The 16,562-nt window shown below is 39.6% G+C and overlaps 1 protein-coding gene across 2 annotated transcripts in view; it reads left to right on the forward strand.

Moving 5' to 3' along the window:
* Window positions 1-16,562, forward strand: part of LOC122806838 (protein FAM227B-like) — a 705,369-nt gene that overhangs the window by 230,985 nt on the left and 457,822 nt on the right. For both annotated transcript variants that reach the window (XM_044077589.1, XR_006365563.1), the window contains one exon: window positions 11,039-11,291. In XM_044077589.1, coding sequence (XP_043933524.1) covers window positions 11,039-11,291 — 253 coding nt within the window. The remainder of the gene's footprint in view (window positions 1-11,038; window positions 11,292-16,562) is intronic.

Raw genomic sequence — 16,562 nt, forward strand, 5'->3', positions numbered from 1 at the left:
TCAGATTTCTAACTTTGCCTCCACTTCCTCTCTTACCCTTTGCCACATGAACTCCTAAAACCCACTCCTTTCTCCACTGTAAACCATCCTTTACCTCTCCCACCTCTCGTTCTTCTCTCTCTCCTCAGATTTTTAACTCTGACTTCAAAAAAAAAAAATTTTTTTTATCTGTACATAAATGTTTATATACATGTTTTATCTGTAGTGCCTCTACTTTGTAAATAATACTTAAGACTATATAAATCTTATTTTTTGTAAATAATTACCTAGAATTAAAAATGACGTCTTTTTCTTTAACTAATTATATATTATCTTTTGTATGTTTCCATTGTTCTACTACTTTATAAGTTTTGTATAATTGTCAGTATTCTGTGGAGCTTTTCTCCCCAGGCCTCCACTGAAAACGGGCTCTTCCAGGCCCATTGGACTATCCTGGTTACCAAACTGTAATAAATAAATATTTCTTTCATTGATCTTAAAATGCCTGTCCATCTCTATTAAATCAAACGGCTAATCCTCTTTTCTACTTTTCCTTTTTGCTTTTTTATTTTTTGTATCGTAAAATTTTCCATATCCAGATGCCTTTGCCTGTATTTCTCTTCAAATATCTTTAGTGCAGCTCTTTTTGTATTGATTAGTTTTGCTTTCTCCTTTACATAAATATTGCACCATATTAAATCTCTCTTTCTTTCCCATGTCCACATTTTTTCTTCAGAAGTCTCCCTCTTGCTCCTCCTGTTTCTCCTTACTTGGGGACTCATTCCATCATGCTGTGATGTAACCCGTGTTAGACTTACACTAAATCCTTCACTTCACAGGATTCCATAGCTTCACCTTCTATTTTTTTAACTTCTACTTTACTAATCTTCTGTTCTGCGTTCCGTCTTTGTGATCATATTTTTTGTAGTGTGAAATTTTCCATATCTGGATGCCTTTGCCTGTATTTCTCTTTGAATATCTTTGGGGCTACTTTTTTATATTAATTAATTTGGCTTTCTCCTTTGCATAAGTATTCCACCAAATCAGATCTCTCTCTTTCCCATGCCCTTCTTTATTTTTTATATCTTTCAAAAATCTCTAGATTTTGTTCTTTATATTTTTGCACTTCCTCAGTCACCTCTTTTTCCAAGTGGCCCAAGGTTTCTTGGTCTATATAATGTTTTTCAAAAATCCGTTGTATTAATCAACACAACTTTTTATTTGAAGCTCCTGACAGTTTTTCTTGTGCAAGTATTTTTCTTTCTTCTAATTTCTCTCTTAATCTTTTTGTATACCCTCTGTTTGGAAATTATGGGCTTCTTGCATAATAGTAACAATACATAATTTCTTTTTTATCCTGAGTAGTCCACTCTATCATCTTTATGGCTCTTTTTTGGTCGATCAGTTTTTGTGACTTTTGTGGACTATTATTTCAATCTTTTACAACAGGAATTTCTCACTGTGAAGAACCACCAAAAAAGAAGAAATAGATAGTTCTGCAAAATATATCTATGAAGATCCTGTGCAATGTAAGAAAGATGCTAAATGGATTGAAGAAGTAAAAGAAAGAATAAGAAGTTTAAAGGTACAGGATATGAAATGGGATGAAGTAACAGCCAGAGAGATTGAAATAAAGTTAAAAAAAGCCTCTGATTGGAAAACCTCAGGCCCAGATGCAGTACCTAACTTCTGGTTAAAAGTATTAACCTCTTTGCACGATGATTTAGCCATGCGTAAGAACTATTTATACATGCACCCTGAACAGACACCAACTTGGCTAACAACAGGAAAAACAATGCTCCTACTTAAGAGTGAACCTGCAAACTACCCTAAAATTTATAAACCAATAAATTGCCTCCCGACGACGTATAAACTATACACACTGGAACTGTTGCCATCAGAGTTTATAGTCATTTAGAAAAAAAATCAATTATGGCAATAGAACAAAAGGGCAATAAAAGAAAGTCATGTGGAACAAAGGATTACTTGTTGTTAAATAAAGTCATAGTGGCGAACTGTAAAAAGAGGAAGAATATAAGTATGGCATGGACTGACTACAAAGGAAGCATTTGATAGTATCCAACATTCATGGATAAAAATGTGCTTAAAAATGTATAAGATACACCCTACACTGACTGACTGCATTACAGTGACCATGAAACAGTGGCAGACCACTTTGCAATTAAGCCATGATAAAGGAAAAACTATTATTCCATAGGTTCATAGGTTGGTTCATAGGTTGGTACTAGGCTATCAGCCCTAGGGCCTATACAAGCCTAGCCATAACAATTCCCTGGCTATTTCTTCCCACATTATTTACTTTCCTGGACCCCTGTCTAGCAGGGCGACTGACGTGATCCCTGGGGTGAATTTCCTTTCTCCCATCCAATCGTCAAGGTTCCTCTTGAAGAGGTCCAAAGAGGCACTCTGCTTGACATGTATGAGCAATCTATTCCAGAGTCTGGGGAGTCTCTGGGTCAGGAACCTATCCCTCCAGCATGTTTTGTTTATTGTGATGACAAGGTTTAGATCCCTGGAGCGTGTAGCTCTGAGGGATTGGGATTTCTTTAAGTGTAGCATGTCCAACAGCTCTGGGTTTGACATGGCCTTGTATGTTAAGCAGAGATCGCCTCTGAGTATATGATATGCGACAGAGTATAGCTGGAGTTTTTTAAGGCGGTCAGCGTAGGGCATCTGCTTTAGGCCTGTGATTCTTTTAGTGAGGTATTTCTGAGGCCTTTCCAGTTGTTGCAGATGTCTTGAGAGGTACATACCAAATGGGGCGTTGTATTCTATAATGGGTCTAATGAGGGATGAGTACAGTGGGACAATGACCTCCTTTTTTCTGGATGAAAAGCCCTTCGTGATGAGGTGTGCCACATAGAAGGATTTCCTGACTGTTGTGGAGATGTGGTTATCCAAGGTGAGACCACTGTCCACCTGTGTCCCTAAGTCTCTTATCACACTTTCTGTGTTTAGTGTACTGCCACCTATATGGTAATTCATGGATACATGTTTTTTCCCAAAGGGGATAACAATACATTTCTTGGCATTGAGTTTGAGTCCATGGCTCTGGCACCAAGCATCAGTTTCTGTAAGGCCCTTTTGTAGAGTATCCACATCATTTGTGGATTCAATAATGGCTCCCAGTTTGCAGTCATCTGCAAACTTTGTTAGCCAGAGTCCCTTAGTGTTGACCTGTACTTCAGAGAAGTAGATGCCAAACAAGAGCAGCCCCAGGACTGAACCCTGAGGTACTCCACTTGTCACTTGTCTGGAGCTGGATTTGGAGTCGGCTACTTTTACGGTGTGGGTTCTATCAGTAAGCCATTTAGCAACCCATTGGGTGACATAGGGATTAATGCCCAACTTAGTAAGTTTATCTATGATTCCAGAGTGGGGGATGGTGTCAAAGGCCTTGGCAAGGTCTAGATAGGCTGTGTAGACCACCTTACCCTTGTCCATGGCTCTGGAGACTGATTCAAAGAAGTCAATCAGGTTCAGGAGACAAGATCGGCCCTTCACAAACCCAAACTGGGTGGGGTCCAGTGTTTGAAGGTTGCCAATGTCTTTGTTTATAAGTTCCATGATAATATGTTCCATAGCCTTGCAGATAAGGCTTGTCAGACTGATGGGATGGTAGTTTCCGGGATCCAAGGTGGATCCCCCCTTGTGGATTGGGATAACTGTAGCTCTACGCCACTCAGTGGGCACGAAACCTGAGGTGAGGCTATGATTAAACATGACACTTAGGTGAGGTGCCAGTTCATATTGTAGTTCATGTAGTACACAGCCCGGGATGTCATCTGGTCCCATGGATGCTGTATTCTTGGCTTTAGAGAGTACGTTTTGTACCTGTGTGGCCGTTATTACTGGAATTTGGCAATCTTCCGGTATTGAGATGGGCCATTTAGGGGGTGAGAGGGGGATGAAGTTGGCACTGAATCGATCTGCCAGAATATTGGCAATATCGTTCGGATCAATATATTTAATGCCATTCTGTTTTAGCTCAGAGCAGATCTGAGCATTGCCGTTTAGATTCTTGACATAGTTATAGAATGCTTTGTGGCTGTCTTTGGAATCTTTGGCAATTTTATTTTCGTAACTAGCTTTGGAGGATTTTATAAGGCATCTCAGTTTTTTACTGAGGCTAGTAAGGGAGTTTTTTGCATCCTGGGATTTTCCTCTTTTCTGCAAAAGTTTCTTCCTTTTGTAGTAAAGTTTGTTTATGGCAGGGGACCACCAGATTGGCTTCCTTTTTTTGGATGAGAGCATTTTGGTTCTATTTGGGATGGCACGATTCATGTATGAGTGGATGTGCTCGTACAGTGCCTTAGTGTAGGATTCAGCAGTTGAACTTTCAGTTCCCGTCTGCATGGGTGTCATGAAGTTTGTCACTTCTGACTTGAGTAGCATGAAGTTGGCTTTGGAGAAGTTTTTTATGGTGGTTTCTTTACTGGGGGGTGGGGGTGGGATGTGGATGTTAAGGGTGATTAGCTTATGGTCAGACCTGACTAACGAGGGGGTGACCATAGGTATGGAGCATTGATTTCCCATGTTGGTAATGACCAGGTTTATGATATTGGAGCCCCTGGTGGGACTATGGATTAGTTGATCCAGGGCGTTGGAATTTATGAATTCCAAGAACTGTTGCGCAAAGGTGTTGGGACATGAGTAGTTTTCCCAGTTAATGGCAGGGTAGTTAAAATCACCCAGTATTAGGGTGTTTGGTTCTATCTTAATATTTTCCAGTATGTTTAGAAAGGTGTAGTGAGAATCTTGGGGTATGGTGGGGGATCTGTAGCAAGCTACAATTTGGATTGCAGTCTTACCTAGAGTTAGTTGCACTTGGAGAATTTCAGACACATTGTGTTGGCCAACTAGCCTGGTGGTGTGAATATCCTTGGTGAATATTGACACTCCTCCACCTTTAGTGTTTCGGTCCTGGTTTGGTGCCGAAAAGTGTGGTAAGAGTTGTAGCCTGGTATTGCAGGGGTGCTCTCTGGAGCCTTGAACCAGGTCTCAGTTACTGCACAGATATTGATGTTCTCCATTTTAGGAGTGCCTCGAGAGAGTGCATTTTGAGGTTTAGACTTCTAGCATTGAGTAGCATTACCTTCAGATTTTGCATGCTTGTACCTGTTACGGTGGTGGTTTTGTCCTTTGAAGTTTGCCTAAAAAGGCACTATAGGGGTGGCAAGAGCCTTAGCCAGTAACCTGAATCCCAGGGGCGACAGGTGCAGACCATCTCTGGCAAAACATTGTGGTCTGTCAATCATGTCATCCCAGGCAGACAGATACTGGATCCCCTTTGAATGACACCATAAGCTTAGCCAATTGTTGAAGTCAATCATTTTATCCTTATATTGTGGTATCATTCTGGGCAGAGGCAGGATGCTACTCAGGGCTAGGGTCATACCTGCCTGGGCCACATGATCCGAGAGCTCTTCCATGTCTCTTTTCATGTAGTCCAGGGAGGTACGTCTCAAGTCATTCACTCCAACATGGACAATGGCAGAGTCATATTTGTACTTGTTGTGGAGTGACTTGAGTGCATGCGTTATGTGGCAGATCCTGGCACCCGACAGGCAGCTGACTGTAATTTTCTCCTTATTCAACCTGGTGAGAGGGACATCAGTGTGCCGGACTATAGAGTCACCTATGACTAAAGTGTTAGGTACATTGTCTTGCCTTAGGGGCTGTTGCTGGGTGGCACACTGGTGTTGTGAACTATGTGACACATTGGTTGTGATTGGTGTTTGTTTGCATTTCAGCTTCAGAGGTCTTTGTTGCTTGGGCAGGTTACAGTTAAGGGCCTCTGCATATGTGGATTTAGTGTTGCTATATGTGGGTGTTGGTGGTGCGGGTTTAGAAGGGCTATGTGTTGCTTGAGGTGTAGTGTGGGTGTTAACCTTCTCCTCTTGACTGTTTAGCACAATCTTGGGTGGAGAGAGCTTTGCTTCCATTTTGGCTATGTAAGTGCATCTCTCACAGGTTGTAGTGTTGGGTGGTAGGAGGAGAGGGTTGTCTGTGTACATGAGGCAATTGCTGCATTGCCCCAGTATGCCCAGATTCACCAGGTGGACAGGAGAAATCACCGGAAGCTGACCCTTGGACATGCCTGGTTTGAGGCTATTTTTTTCTTTGTAAAGTATAGGAGCTGTTTCCTTAGCAAGGTACTTTGCAGTTATAGGCTGTTTAGTGCCTACTATTAATTTCTCCTTGTTAACAAGGAGAGTTCAGTGTTTGTATGAGTTTAAGGCTTCCTAGTGCTTTCCATCAGGTATTAGAGAAAGTGCTAGTCACAGGGATGCTTAAAGGTAAGATTGAAAAGAATGCACTCTGCAGTGTGCACTAGAGAAGTTAGATGTGAAAGTAGGTAACTTGAGTTTTACCTGTTTAAAAAGTTAAGGTTTAGTGGAGAGTTACTATTTTTAAAACAGCAAGATGGATTGAAAGAGGTGGTCACTTTTGTATTTTGGTACTATGAAATACTGTAGGATGACCAATAAATTTAAATAATTGAAGGGTGGGATTTCAAAAATGATGATTTTGTGATTACTCACATAAGCCAGTGAAAGTAGAGAGAAATGAGATATATGGTCAGATTAACATAAGAGGCGGGCAACTAGAAAGACAGTGGTATTTAACAAGACAACTTAAATGGGTGGGAGGGCGGAAAAAAATTCTGCCTGACTCAGAACAGAGAGAGCTGTGGTCTCTTTTGAAGTTTTAATATGCTGTTAAAACAGAATGCAAGCAAAACACAAGGTAAAGAAAACAAACTGCAGTATTCAAAATATAGAAAGGCAATATATTAATACAAAAAATAAAAGCAAACTAACCTTTCCTTCACAGCAAAGTGTAACAGAGTCTGGATGAGCCTTTCTGGTAAAGCAAGGGATAATTTCCAGGGATAAAAATTCAAAGGGGGATATTCCAGGGTGACTTTCTCTCACCGCTGCTATTCTGCCTTGCCCTTAACCCATTAAGTTGTACTTAACACTTAGGCCATGGCTATAATTTGGCTCATAGAAAACAACAAAGTGTAAAGACTTCTCATCTTCTCTTTGTCGATGATATAAAACTGTATAGCTCATCAGATAAGGAACTGAAAGCACAACTGCAAGTTGTCAAAACTTTTTCAGATGATATAAGAATGTCATTTGGTCTTGATAAATGTGCAAATGCAACCTTTAAAGCAGAAAAACTGCACCACCAAGAAAACATCAGTTTGGGACAAGAATGTGATATAAAATAACTTGTGCAAGTGGGAGTTTATAAATATTTGGAAAATGATTAATCAACAATAAAGCATGAACAAATGTGAATAAAACTTAGTAATGAATACTTAAAAAGACTTAAATTAATCCTGAAAACAGCGTTGACATCTAGGACCGAAATCCAAGCTATAAACCAATTTGCTCTTCCTGTCCTAACTTACAATTTTGGAGTGATTGACTAGCCCCAAAACATGTTGGATAGATTAGATAGGAAAACAAGAAGGATGCTTCATGCTCACCAAATGATTTATAAAAATCAGTGCATACCAAGATTATATATTCCCCGTTCTGAAGGAGGGATGGGCCTCCTTGAAATTGATTACATGTATAAATCTGCAATCGTGGGACTCCACACATATCTGCTGACCTCACAAGACCCAAGTGTAGTGAAAGCTTTGAAACACGAGGAAAATAAATCTAAGATGATTTCCCTGCTTAGGCTAGCAGAAGCATATTGGCGTCCAGCAGGAATGGAAATCAAACCGCAAGTAGATAAAAATCAGGCAGCAACTGAATACGCCAAAAAAAAAAATAAAACAAAATAAAGAATATAAAGTGAAGGACCAGGTGAGAAGGCAAGAAATGTGGAAATGCATGAATATAGTTCCAAGTATAGAAAACTTCTAGAAGAACCTCATGTTGATCAGGAACAAATTGCAGGAATGGTTAAGGAGAGGCAAATTCAAACCAAGAGATGAAAGGTTAATATTGGCAGCACAAGATAGTGGGCTGCATACACGTTGGTTTACAAAGTCCATTGAACATGTGGGAGAAACAGACAAGTGTAGGTTTTGTAAAACAGAATTGGAAACAGTTACACACCTCATTGTAGGTTATGACATACTAATGGCAGAAGGACTGTATACTGAAACACATAATAAAGTGGCAAGATTGTTGCACTGGAGACTGTGCACCATTATGGTATTGAAGTGGCTGAAAAACACTGGAAACATGAGCCACAAAGCATCATAGAAAATGATGAAATCTACATCACATGGGATCATCCATTATCAACAGTTCAAAAGACAGATGCTAGAAAACCGGATGTAGTGGCCCATGAAAAGAAGACAAAAACAGCATTGATTATTGAAATTGCCACACCCAATGACTACAGTGTCCTGCGTACAGAGAGACACAAAGTCATAAAATATCAGGATTTGTAGGCAGAAATGAAAGCAGTATGGAAGGAAGATACCCAGACAGTTCTAATAGTAGTAAGAGCAATGGGTTTTATAAAAAAGAATCTACAGTCATATTTAGATATGTTACCAGTACATGTAACGCCATACGAATTGCAGAAGGAGTCATTACTGGGCACATTGCGAGTGCTGCAAAGAGTACTTTTGGCTGACATCAAAGATTGAAACAATACTAATTTCATGAACTTTAATCATACTTTGACTTAGGAATGGGGTACATTCCCATCATTATATTAGAAACTAAAAAGATTTGGAGAAATTAAAAAAAAAACAGAAAAACAGGAACATGTTTCTAACTGTGAAGAACAGAAGATGGTAATTATAGTCTCATCCTTTTAAAACATACCACTGAAAAGCTATTCTTATTGTAAAGCTAAAGCAAAATCAGTTTTGGCTGGTGTCAGGAACAAAACTGCTAAGGAAAATGTACAGGGCTTTAGTGTCCCACACTGTGAATAAGCCTATAGGTCAGAATTTACTGGACTCAGAGATATTTTCCTTGAAGATCTACTATTTCTGGTGACTACTGGAAACATTTGTATTGCATGCTGCTGCTGCAGTAAGTTGCACTCTCCAATATTATGTCTTAATATAGATATTTCTTAACTTTGATATTTGCTTAACAAGGGCTAAAAGATATTCACTTTCTTTTTTTCAGTAGCACAATGAACAGTAAAATATTGTGCGTAGACCAGTACAGTACAACTGTCTTCATGATGTCTTCATGGTTGAAAGAACAGCACTCATATTATATCATTGCTGATTACTGCATGAATTGAGGGTCTAAACATCTTCCCCTCTGAGTGTGCAGGTTCCTGTATATGCTTCATGAAGTCTACATTGTGACCCTAGTTTGGCAACACCAAGCACACCTCTCTGTTCTATACACTGTATACTGTGAGTTATTGACTTGTCAACTAATAGGGAGCAACATTGTGCAACTATGTAAAGGGAATTGCTACCAGTTATGGCCCGATTTTCACTGCTGCTAAATTCTCTAACATTCAGTCTGCTATGTAAGGACTTCTGTATATCCTACAAAATAAATTTCTACCTAAACAACAATCCTATATGCTCAGGAACAATGAAGGAATACAGCTTAAAAGACCACCTTTAAGACAAAGAACATATTCACAAAATGTGCTCCAGCCTGCTAGAAAACAGTTCATAAAAGCATCATTAGATAGTTCAAGAAAATTCTAAAGTTACGTTTACTAAAGGACAATAAATGTAAATATTTTGTAGGGATAAAAATAATATATTACTATAGAGCTGAATACTAGAACTGTATCCACTCATTACATTGTCTTTAGTACATTATACTGTTTGTGCAAACATGTAAATACATTTTGTTTTGTCTTTTTACCCACTCTTTCTATTTACTTTACCCATTGATAGCTTGAGGGCAGCAAAACTCTTTGTCAAACACATTTGCTTTAACTTGGGTTTTCTTTTCAGTATATTCAGGTCATTGTACTGGCAATGCTTGACTTCTTTTGTGTATGGTCATGTCATTGTAGTGTGAATGTATATTGTTTCCTGTTTTTTAAAAAGTCTATTTATTTATATTCCTATATTTTTAAAATAATTGATGCTTATGTTTTTATATTGCAGCATTTTAAATCGTACACTAATAATATTGATCAAAGTATGTCTAACTGTACTCATGGTTTCTAAATGTTTTGTTCATGTCACACTCGCACAGTTCATGACTGAAAATGGTCCTTGGACCAGTTCATGTCCTTGGTTAAATATAAAATAAATAAAAATATAAAAAGTAAATCTCAGTATGTGAACTGTGAATGAAAGAAAGCATCCAGTAACATAAAAGTCTATTTAAATGCTAGCTTCTCTTTTAAAATACATGGCATTTACTTCAATAGTGTTTATTGAATGGTATGGTTAGTGCGCATACTGTAATATTCATCAGGAATGCGAGTTAAGTTTTTTTCTGTGTTTCTCTCTCCTGCACTGCCTGCCACCCATCAGCCCTCTGCACCCAGCTGGACCCATTTATTCCCTAGTGGGATGAAAAGTGATTGCAGAAACTGTCGTACAGGAAGCATCAGTGGGGTTTTCCTTACTGTGGCCTTAACCTCACCCTCTTCAACATATGACATATATGTTCACAAAAGCGAGGCTCTATGAAACCTCCCCTTGAGGGTGTGCAGGTTCCTGTACATGCCATATGAAGGCTACCAGGGGAATGTGGCTTGGCAACACCAAGCACATGTCCCTGTTTTATGTAGTGAATGCTGTGCACCTTTCTGCCCATTAGGTGTCACCATTACAGAGTACCAGACTACCTTTTTCCCTTGAGGAATGTGAGCCAGCACCTGCTGTTCAGTCCAACATTTCTCTCCTTGGCTGGTGCAGTGCCCATGCTACTTGTGGATCCCGGGTTGTCTGTGTCATAGGCAGGACTTTAGTCCTCATTGTCACAGAGCCAGACTTTCAGGTTACATATTTTGGAATAATTTACCAGGAATATCATAACTGGCAGATCCCCTCATCTAGCTGTATGATAATGATTTATTGTAAAAAGTTGTAACTGTCAGAATTTATTTTATGTTGCAGGAAGAATGGCCCAGAATCTTTCTTGATGAAGAAGAATTTGATTTGGCAAAAGAAGACTTGGGGATATATAGATCATCTGATGCAATTTCTGATTATCTTCTTGAAATTTCACCCTTCCCAGCAGAAAGGCTAGTAACAGTTGGAAAACGGATTGATAAGTGTGAATCATTGCTAGAAGAATATGCTTCCAAATTATTTTCTAATGAACAAATGCTACCTATGGCAAGAGAAACTCAGCTTCCCACTTTACAGAGTAATTGTCTTTTTTTCTTCAGTTATAGTAGTATTTTTTATTATTATTATTTTTAAACCATGTATAGAAAAAAATGACTTTTTTAACATTATCACTACATAACAGCTGATGAATAATGTCACTGACTAAGATACGTGCTCTCTCCTCTTGTATATATTGCAAGACCAGGTATAAAATGTGCAGTAGGCCAAAACAACCCAATATGCACAGTGAAATAAAATGGGGCTGAAACCAAATTATTTTCCACAGTTTAATGAAGGTATGCAAAAGGGTATACCTAAACTAGAAGAAGCAACGCATTTTTAGGATAACTATAATTATAAACAAAAATAACCATCACAAGGTGAGAATAAACAATAAAATGATTGTGCATAAGAATGTTTAAGGAGCATTAAGAAAAGGGGCAGTTCAAATTATGTAGGATGTGTGTTGGCCAAAACAAGGAAAGACTGGAGTGCAACAGAGAGGTAGAGGAACTATGGATAAACATCAGAAGAAGCACATGAGGAGAAATGGTAATGTATTTGAGTGCAAAAGAAAGAACAAATGAAGAAGGAGACTCGTAGCACAGTGTCGAAATAAGAGTGGTATCAAGGGAAAAAGATGGAATATATAAGTGGTGTGTGAAAGAGATGAGAATATGGCCAACTATAAGAGAGCGAAAAAGAAAGTAGGTTAAGTTAAGGTAGCTAAAAGAATGAAGAGGGTTTAAGAAAAGGAAGAAAGACTTGGATACGATGATGAAAAAAGAAGAGTAAGAACTTAGATAAATTAAATAAAGGATTGGGTAAAATTTATGAAGCCAGCAGAGCAGGAATAATATATTAACTAATTTTTTTCACTAATGTTCACCAGGGAAAAAAAGTATGATGCCATCCTTAGAATGGAAGTCATGGGGAATAGTGCAGAAATAGAAAGAAGAAGGCCTCGCAAAATTCAGAGGAGAAAAAAAAACATGGGCTTAGTGATTTTATTTTCATTTTATTTTATTTTGCCACTTGATAATGGGGTAAATAAGCTGGTCTGCTAACCCTTTTCAGTCACAACCCGAATACAATTGTACAAATAGGAAAACAAATTAATAAATACAGTATAGTGATAATTATTCCAGTTACATAATGGTTGATAGACAAAAATCACAAAGCACACTGATGCAGTTATTATACTAAGAACAATAAAGCAAATATATATATATATATATATATATATATATATATGGTAAAGGCTATTTACAATATATACAAGGGGATTTATAATGCAGGTATATATATGCACTGAAATAAAATGCAAGTATTTATCCAGTGTCTTGGAAGCATATATGTTTAAATTAATTTAATTTGTCAAATAAAGCTTAATCATCATCTTTTGGCTGTTTCCATTAGGGGTCGCCACAGCGTATTATCTGTTTCCATTTCTTCCTGTCCTCTGCATCTTGCTCTGTCACACCAACCACCTGCATGTCTTCTCTCACCACATCCATAAACCTTATCTTAGGCTTTCCTCTTTTCCGGTTACCCAGTAGCTTCATCCTTAGCATCCTTTTCCCAATATACTCAGCATCCCTCCTCACCACATGTCCAAACCAACGTAATCTTGCCTCTCTGGCTTTGTCTCCAAACCTTCCAACCTGGGCTGACCCTCTAATATACTTATTCCTAATCCTGTCCACCCTCATCACATCCAGTGCGAATCTTAACATCTTTAACTCTGCCACATCCAGCTCTAACTCCTGCCTTTTTGTCAGTGCCACTGTCTCCAACCTGTATAACATAGCTGGTCTCACTACCCTCTTGTAGACCTTCCCTTTCACTCTTACTGGTACTCGTCTGTCACAAATCACTCCTGACACTCTTCACCACCCACTCCATCCTGCCTGTACTCTCTTCTTCACGTCTCTTGCACACTCACCATTACTTTGAACTATTGATCCCAAGTATTTAAACTCATCCACCTTCGCCACCTCAACTCCTTGCATCCTCATCATTCCTCTATCCTCCCTCTCATTTACACACATATATTCTGTCTTAGTCCTGCTGACCTTCATTCCTCTTCTCTCTAGAGCATATCTCCATCTTTCCAGGGTCTCCTCCACCTGTTCCCTACTCTCACTACAGATTACAATGTCATCTGCAAACATCATAGTCTACAGGGACTCCAGTCTGATCTCGTCTGTCAACCTGTCCATCACCATTGCAAATAAGAAAGGGCTCAGAAATGATCCTTGATGTAATCCCACCTCCACCTTAAACGCATCTGTCACTCCCACCGCAGACCTCGCCATTGTCACACTACCCTTGTACTTATCCTGTACCACTCTTACATACTTCTCTGACACTCCCAATTTCCTCATACAATACCACAACTCCTCTCTAGGCACCCTGTCATATGCTTTCTCTAAGTCTACAAAAACACAATGCAACTCCTTCTGACCTTCTCTGTACTTATCCATCAACACTCTCAGAGCAAACATCGCATCTGTAGTGCTCTTTCCTGGCATGAAACCATACTGCTGATCACTAATCATCACGTCCCTTCTTAACCTAGCTTCCACTACTCTTTCCCATAACTTCATGCTGTGACTGATCAATTTAACCCCTCTGTAGTTACTACATCTCTGCACATCACCCTTATTCTTAAAAAACGGTACCAAAACACTTTTTCTCCATTCCTCAGTCATCCTCTCACTTTCCAAAATTTCATTAAACAATCTGGTTAAAAACCCACTGCCATTTCACCTAAACACCTACATGCTTCCACAGGTATGTCATCTGGACCAACAGCCTTTCCATTCTTCATCCTCTTCATAGCTATCCTTACTTTCTCCTTGCTAATCCATTGCATTTCATGATTCACTATCCCCACATCATCCAACCTTCTCTCCCTCTCATTCTCTTCATTCATTAACCCCTCAAAGTACTCTTTCCATCTGCTCAACACACTCTCCTCGCTTGTAAATATGTTTCCCTGATTATCTTTTATCACCTTTACCTGCTGCACATCTTTCCTAGCTTGGTCCCTCTGTCTAGCCAATCGGTACAGGTCCTTTTCTCCCTCCTTAGTGTCCAACCTTTCATACAACTCTTCATATGCCTTATCCTTAGCCTTCGCCACCTCTCTCTTTGCTATGCACCTCATCTCCTTATACTCCTGTCTGCTTTCTTCATCTCTCTGACAATCCTACTTCTTCTTTGCCAACCTCTTTCTCTGTATACTCTCCTGTACTTCCTCATTCCACCATCATGTCTCCTTGTCGTCCTTCCTTTGTCCAGATGTCATACCAAGCACCTTTCTAGCCATCTCCCTTACTAGCTCTGCTGTAGTTACCCAGCTATTTGGTAACTCTTCACTGCCACCCAGTGCCTGTCTTAACTCTTCACTGAACTGCACCTCACATTTACCCTTTTTCAATTTCCACCATTTGATCCTCGGTGCTGCCCTCACACTCCTCCTCCTCTTCTTGATCACCAATGTCATCTTACAAACCACCATCCTATGCTGTCTAACTACACTTTCCCCAGTCACCACTTTACAGTCTCCAGTCTCCTTCAAACTGGCCCTCCTGCATAAGATATAATCCACCTGTGTGCATCTTCCTCCCCTCTTGTATGTCACCCTATGCTCCTCCCTCTTTTTAAAATACGTATTCACCATAGCCATGTCCATCCTTTTCGCAAAATCCACTACCATCTGACCTTCTGCATTCCTTTGTTTAACACCATACCTACCCATCACTTCCTCATCCCCTCTGTTCCCTTCACCAACATGCCCATTGAAATCTGCTCCAATCACCACTCTCTCACCCTTGGGTACAGTCATCATGACTTTATCCAACTCATGCCAACATTTTTCTTTATCGTCCATCGCATACCCAACTTGTGGAGCATACGCACTAACAACATTCATCATTACACCATAAATTTCCAGCTTCATAAGCATCACTTTATCCGACACTCTTTTCACCTCCAAAACACTCTTAGCATACTGTTCCTTCAGGATAACTCCTATGCCATTTCTCCTCCTATCCACACCATGATAAAACAATCTGAACCTACCTCCGATACACCTTACTCCCCTTCCATCTGGTCTCTTGCACACACAATATTCCAACCTTCCTTCTGTCCATCATATCGGCTAGCTCTCTCCCTATACCAGTCATACTGCCAGCATTCAAAGTTCCGACCCTCACTACCACAGTCCTAGCCTTTCTCCTTTCTTCCTGCCTTCAGCCATGCCTTCCACCTCCTCTCCTCCTCCGACCAACAGTAGCCCAATTTCCGCCAGCACCCTGTTGGCTAAAGCTTAATATCCTTCTTAAATGATGCCAAAGACCTGGAGTTTTTTTTATCGAACTGGGTAGTTGGTTTCATATTGCAGGTCCTAACCTGGAGAAAGCTTTTCCACCCATTGCAAGTTTGAATCTGGGTCTGACTAGTGTGTGTTTGTGCATTTTTTTGGTTTTGTTACCTTATTTGAAGTTTTCTTTTAAGGGGGAGTAAATATGCGTTAGAACTTTAAAAATCAGAGTGCTTAATAAGTAGGTGGCTGTATTTGTAAAGGGTATTCAATGTGCTTCATCATAGAGTATGCACTATTAAGTACATCATCAATATTATCTCGTAGTTTGTGTACAAGTCTTTTTAGTGAACACCACACACGACCCAGAAGAATACTTACTGACATATTTATATGTCAGATTACTGAATTCCTGATTTGTGGCTGTGGTGAAAATGTCCTTATTGAACTCCACTCACTGAACACCAATATGACTGCATCTTTCATTGCCTGTAAACTGGCCTAGGACTGAATTGTTGAAACGATGCATGTGCAGCAAGCACAACTGGGTCATGTGGTAAGACTGTACTGCAGTGAACTACAAAGCACCACTACATAGGCTTTTGTAGCAAGGGAATATAGTCTTTGCTCACCACCGGACAGCAGCAGAGCTTACAGATCCATTGTGGACTACCTTTGGACAATTGCCAATACCAGGATATTGTAACCATCAGTGGGGTCAGTGTCACACAGCCCAGCACACACCCCTTCAGCTGTTTGCATTAGAGTGTCTTTCACTCGCGGTACTGCCCATAACTTCACATAATTTGTTGCCCTTTGCATCCCAAACATGAGTACTTACAGGATGGAATACACTGCATGTGACTTTATACTGTATGACACAATACCTGGGTGCCCTGCAATGCTGTCATCACATTCATCAGTACTTGGTAACACTTTTGCTGTGTGCATGTTGTGAATTTGTCAGTGAGGCAGGTG

This window comes from Protopterus annectens, chromosome 7.part0, assembly GCF_019279795.1.
Source record: "Protopterus annectens isolate FY-2018-M chromosome 7.part0, PAN1.0, whole genome shotgun sequence".
NCBI lineage: Eukaryota > Metazoa > Chordata > Ceratodontiformes > Protopteridae > Protopterus > Protopterus annectens.